Here is a 6,570-nt window from a genome sequence, read left to right on the forward strand (position 1 = left end):
AGTGTCTGTCAATGTTTGCTTGATCAAATCCATTCCAGAAGAATATTTGCCCTTCAGAATTATTTTTATCATGTGTCTGGCAGGAGCAATTTAACAGCATCAGACGGACAGCATCTGATACTGACTCTCTTTTTGTTTTCACTCTGGAATTTTAACACATTTTTCTCTCGAGGAAGTGCTCTTATAATGGCTGACCTGTGCAACAAATAGCTTAAAAGGTCTCAAGGAGATCCTGTGCTACTCATCCAAGAGGGTAGAGCAACTCCTGCAAGACCTGCATGAATCCCTGCAATACCCTCCAAGTGTATGCAGAGAAGAGCTGCCAGTAGTCCAGCAAGCAATTCAAAGCACAGTGTGGCAAAGGGCTGTGTTCTTACCCTAATTCCCTTCTATGGGTTGCTCTCATATGCCTTCAGCTTGACTGAAGACTGGGTGTACATCCATTCAACGGTCTGTTCAACCTTGCATTCTCCACATCAAGAGAAAACTGCAGTGGTTCTTTATGATGATGCAGTCTTCATAGCGCACTGTGAGGAAGCTGAACAGAGATCCATCAACCGTTTTGCCCAAGTCTGCAGGGAGTTTGACCTTACCACCACCCTGACAAAGACCAATTTCCTGGGTCAGAACATCGCCAGCACTCCATGCATCAGCACTGGCAACCACATGCTTGAGATGGTAGATGCTGTTGTCTACCTGGGCTCCACAGTAACCAGCAACCTCTCATCGACGCTGAGCTGGACAAGCATATTGGTAAGACAGCTACGGCAACGGCTCCTCTCTCCAGGAGTACGGGAGAATGTGGTGCTAATGACCAATAGCAAGATGAAGGTCTACCAGGCTTGCATGTTGAGGACACTGCTTTATGGAAGTGAGTCACGGGCAGTGGCGGAGGAAGGGGGCGGTCTGCCCCGGGTACCAGCCTGGGGGGTAACATCGCTGTGGGTGGGCACATCCCCCTTGGGATGCCTGGGCAGATGCCACCCCATTGGGATGACGCTCGCATGGGCAGGCGCCTACCCAATTGGGATGACAGCTCGCACGGGCAGGCACCTCCCCCTTGGGATGCCCCCACCTGCGACATGCCATGCCCCTGCCACCCTGGGTACCAAAGCCCCTACCTCCACGACTGGCCACAGGCAACTTACAGAAACGATGCCTCAATGCCTTCCACATGTGCTGCATCAGGAAGATTTTGGGCGTCACATGGCAGGACAGAGTCTCAAACAAAGATGTGCTCTCCCAAGCCCACATTCCAAGCATGTTCACAATGATGTCTCAGCAACCTTTGCAATGGCTTGGTCACGTCCAGAGAATGGAAGATGGCAGGATCATCTATGGGGAGCTGTCTTCAGGCACCAGGCTTGTTGGCAGACCAACTCTGTATTACAAAGATGTCTGCAAACGTGCCGTGGAGCCAGGCTGCATTAACCGTGCCACGTGGAATCCCTTGCAGATGACCGCAGCACCTCGAGACAGGCAGGTTGTGTATCCGCAGCAGTGATCGGAAGAGGAATGACCCCTGGGAGCACAGAAACGCATAGCACATCTGCATCAGCACAACTGGATGCCTTCATCTGCTCCAGATGCAACCAAACATGTCGGTCTCTGCAGCCACAGCAGGTGCTGTAACTCTCCTATGCTTTGACTTCACCCCAAAGGTGCACGCTTCTATTGCCTCCTGAGAAAAGATGCCATCAACAAATAGCTTACACCTAGACTGTGAAGAAACGCTAATGTAAGCTTCATGTGAAAATGCCCTATATGCCTCCCCTTAAAGAGATTGCCTTGCACGCCCTTAGTGTCTTTTGTAAGCAAATCCCTTTAATCATACTTTTAAGTATACATTGAAAAAGCCTTTTTTTGTTGTTCTTCTCAAAATAAACAAGGTGATAGAAAGATGTTGATTTTGCATCCAATGTGAAAGGATTGAAAAAATCTGGATGTTCAAGTCCTTACCTGGTTCAGGGAGGAAGTTCCATTAGCTAACACATTCTTTCTGTGCCCATCATAGTTCTAAAGCAGGCTTCCTCAACCTCGGCCCTCCAGATGTTTTTGAGACTACAGTTCCCATCATCCCTGACCACTGGTCCTGCTAGCTAGGGATCATGGGAGTTGTAGGCCAAAAACACCTGGAGGGCCAAGGTTGAGGAAGCCTGTTCTAAAGAGTATGAAGCATTACACGACTGTGTTGACTCTGACATACATCACTGAACTTTGGAAGCACATCTTCATACTGCTAGAATGTGTACGTTAAGTGAGCCCTTCCAGTGAAGGGCAAAAGGAAGCAGGCCACAGCACCCATATTAGCTGATTTTTGAAACAGTGACCAGAAAACAGGAGCCAACTCCTAGGGGCTCAGGTCCCTTCAGTCCCCCCAATAAAATATTTGAGGGGCTACCCTCCCCCACTTAATAGGCATTGCCATTCAAAAGGTGTGCATGCACTTCAACTTTTGATTATGTGGGGCAGGGGTTACCTCAGCCCCCCCCCATATTTTATTCAAGTTGGACCCATATTTTATTCACCCCTGGACCAGAAACACTAAGTTGCAGGGAAATGGCCTACAGCTATACCCAATTAAGGCAGGGGGAAGATGATGGCGCAGTAAAATCAAAAGGCCCAGGGGGCTTCAATGTCTGCGGATGACAGTTGGTTTGCCAACTGATGGCCCTTCCAGAATGCAGAAGCAGCTAAGGTGCTGGTGGGTACCACAGGCTAGGCACGTGTTGCACCAGTTCTTAAGACCTGCACTGGTTGCCTGTGTTTGTATAAGCACAATTCCAGGTGCTTCAGGTATTTGGGGCCCCATACAACTTGGCCACTAAATACCTGGAGGATCCTCCTCCTTTTAGGCCTGCCCATGTGTTGAGATCTGCAGGGGAGGCCCTGCTGACAGTTGTGTCTCCCTGTGATGTTCACAGGTTGGTCGTGCATGAACAGGACCTTTTCTGTGGTGACCCCCCCAATTGAGGTATGTCTGGCCTTACCGTTGTAAACATTTCAGCATTAGTCCCTTATTACGGACTTCATGTTAACTTTTGTGGATTTTTGTGGACCTCTCTTTGAAGAGAGATGAGATCAAAATACCCCTCTCATTGGAGTGGCGTTACTATTTCTGCTCATTAATTTGGTTGAATTTATGGTCTCGTCATGTCTACTTGTACTGAGTTGCATGTATCCCACCCTGGGACATGGTTAAGAGTTGGGCTATAAATGCATACAAACAGAATTAGCAAAATACTGGGAGTAGGGATAGATGGGGTGCGTTTTCTTTCAGTCCTTCCTTCCCAGCACGGAGAAATGTGTGGAGAACACAGAAGCAACAAAGGAAAACAAGAACAATAACCAACAGTCACCCTACCTTGAAAGAGCAATAGGCCAGCAGCAAGTGGAGCTCAAGAAATAAATAAAGGTTTTATTTCTTGATTTAGGTTTATCCTCACACTTCTGGATAGCAGGAGATGTGAGATTATCTGTCTATATTAGTGAATGCCCACTGAGAAGTAGCTTTACTGTCCACATATTAAGACTATCACCCTGGTCAGCACAACCATTCTTGGGGCAACACTTTTCAGTTGTGATGCTGGAGGAATTAAAAGGTAGAAAACAGCAGGTGGTGATTACAACTGCCATTAAAAGCAAAAGTTTATATAATTCTTACTTTCAGTGATGATGTGAATCAGTTCCCTGCTGCTGATTGTACAGCAGTGTGTGTCATGCACAAGGAGTTTCATTTATTCGCTCCATTCCCAGTTTCTGTTTTGTCAAACTGCTCAGGGCACCCGGCCATTTGCAGCAACAACTGTATTGTTAATGTTTCGTTAAAGCTCCCAGAAGCTTGTAATTATGAACGCCAAGCAATTGCAATTACTGTTATAATCCAAGCTCTGCTCCAAGGCATGTGCTGCAGCTAATAAAGAGGCAGAGTTCGCTCCAGCTTTTCTAATGAGCTTGCCAGTTTGCCATCATGCTGGACCCAAATAATTGAGCAGGGACCATCCCCGATTCAAGACAGAAAAAGCAAGAGAGAGTTTTGGAGCAGATGTTCTAGTACAGTGGCAAGTAAAGCAAAATGGCTTAAGGAAACCTTCCATGTTCTTTGACTGCAGAGACCAATTGTTATTAGAAGCATTTTTCAAACAAGACTAATAACTTCTATACTTAGCAAGCTATCACGGTAGGACGCAGATTACCCGGTAAGTTATAATATAGGGCTTTGCAGCCTGAGGGATTCCAGGTTGAGACCAAGACAGAGAATGTTGCAGTCTGGTCTTACACATCGTTATTTAGAAGGAAGTCTCACTGAGTTCAGTGGGGCTTATTTCCAAGTAAGTGAACATAGGGCTTCAGCTTTAGTGACATGAACAGTATTTACTGAGAGATAGGACCGTTGACAACAATACCAGTGGAAAAGACATAAAATGGTGCATTTGTGAGCAGGGATTTAACCAGTCAAAAGCAAAGGAATGGGACAGCAAGAGGCAGCATTGCCCAACATGACAAAAACAAATTACAATATCAGAGTCAATAGGATAACATTAGGCTATGGTGACTGGCCTATTTTCATCCCTTATTACGGACTTTATGTTAACTTTTGTGGATTTTTTCTCTTTCCTGAGAGTTAGGCAATGGACTGTTCCATCCCACTTGACTTTCTTTCCCAGCAGTATTATATGGTAGAGGCAGTGGAAGCAGCAGGAGGCTCAGGAAACTGAATGGAGAGGGCAGCACTTGGCTGCAGCCCTGACCCCTTGCTCCCACTGCCTTTGCTGGGCAAGAAAGCAACCCACAGCCAGGTGCCTGAGATGGAAGCAGCCTGTCTCAGGGGACTGGATCAAGGGCTTATTGTTCTCCAACATTGTGGAATGGCCCGTCAGTGGCTTGAGAATATCCACATTCTTTTTGTAATAGGCCACAGCCACTCAAAGTGCATCCATGGTGTCGTGGACAGTAGTGGAAAACCTTTAAAAATAGCAGGAGGGGAAGGTCAGCTGTGTGACAACCTATTAATTTAAAATAAACGTTTGTTTGGGAATCAAGACAGTACTAAGGGCACCAGGGAGATCACAAAAGTTCATAAAACTGCATGTTTGAGAACTTTAATTTGAGATTAACAAAATGTATAAAAGCTTCTGCTATGGAATCTATAAAGTGAGTTTCCAGATTCTGTTAAAGAATAATCCAATGTTACTTATTCTAATCTCTTTTTTTAAAAAAATAATTCTCCATACTACTTATTCCTGACAAGTAGTCAATATAGTACATCCAGTGATATTACAGTGAGCTCCAAACTATCAGCAGAACCAAGCAAAAAAGAAGTACCGTATTTTTTGCTCTATAAGACTCACTTTTTCCCTCCTAAAAAGTAAGGGGAAATGTGTGTGTGTCTTATGGAGCGAATGCAGGCTGCGCAGCTATTACAGAAGCCAGAACAGCAAGAGGGATTGCTGCTTTCACTGCGATCCCTCTTGCTGTTCTGGCTTCTGAGATTCAGAATATTTTTTTTCTTGTTTTCCTCCTCCAAAAACTAGGTGCGTCTTGTGGTCTGGTGCATCTTATAGAGCGAAAAATGCGGTACATCCAGATGGCTCAAAAAGGTGAGCTGTCACTACCATTTGCTAAATAGGAAAGACTGCCAAATACTATGTAGAACTCACATATGCAGTAACTGGGATATAGTGAAAATATTCCTGAACTGCTTCATGGGAGTCCTACAAACTGGAACTTCTACATTATCAACAACTGGCAAAATGAGACAACCACAAACTTTAAAACGTTGGTTTGGTCATAGCACCATCTAGTGGAATACAAAGTTATCACTGGGAGTATCTCATAATATACTGTAATACTGTATAAAAACAATTCTGCTCTTACAGAAATGAAATTACCATAGTAATAAACCTAAAACCAGCATGTAAATAAGTTACAGATAACATGAGTGATGCTCATGTTCTCCATGATTTAAATACTGGTTTTGAGTTAATTTTGTTTCTCAGATAGCGTTACAAGACAGCCTGACATGCATGTAAACAGAAATAAGTTCCATTGAGTTTACGCCCAGGTAAATGGGTATAGGTGTATAGAATGTAACCTATGTCTCATTTAACTGTATAAATGACTCATTTGTCCCATTGCTTTCCCTCTCTCTCCAAGGTTTAACAACTGGAATATTTAACAAATTCGAAGTGTGAACCCCCTGTGCTGACTTAATAGGTAAAGGTAAAGGTACCCCTGACTGTTAGGTCCAAGGTAAAGGTAAAGGTACCCCTGCCCGTACGGGCCAGTCTTGACAGACTATAGGGTTGTGCGCTCATCTCACTCTAGAGGCTGGGAGCCAGCGCTGTCCGCAGACACTTCTGGGTCACGTGGCCAGCGTGACGAAGCTGCTCTGGTGAGCCAGTGCAGCACACGGAAACGCTGTTTACCTTCCCGCTATTTATCTACTTGCACGCAGGGGTGCTTTCAAACTGCTAGGTTGGCAGGTGCTGGGACCGAGCAACGGGAGCACACCCCGCCGTGGGGATTCGAACCGCCGACCATGCGATCGGCAAGTCCTAGGTGCTGAGG

General features: G+C 45.5%; 1 protein-coding gene across 1 annotated transcript; it reads left to right on the plus strand.

Annotated features, from left to right (window-relative positions):
• Nucleotides 1–306: 306 nt before the first annotated feature.
• LOC310699562 (uncharacterized protein) lies at nucleotides 307–5,208 on the plus strand (the record flags this gene model as incomplete). Its single annotated transcript, XM_083487666.1, has 2 exons — nucleotides 307–2,651; nucleotides 2,694–5,208. The coding sequence occupies one exon, from the start codon at nucleotides 307–309 to the stop codon at nucleotides 1,429–1,431; it is 1,125 nt and encodes a 374-aa protein (XP_083343792.1). The 3' UTR covers nucleotides 1,432–2,651; nucleotides 2,694–5,208.
• Nucleotides 5,209–6,570: the final 1,362 nt, after the last annotated feature.

This window comes from Podarcis liolepis, assembly GCF_965112155.1.
Source record: "Podarcis liolepis genome assembly, chromosome: 2".
Lineage (NCBI taxonomy): Eukaryota > Metazoa > Chordata > Lepidosauria > Squamata > Lacertidae > Podarcis > Podarcis liolepis.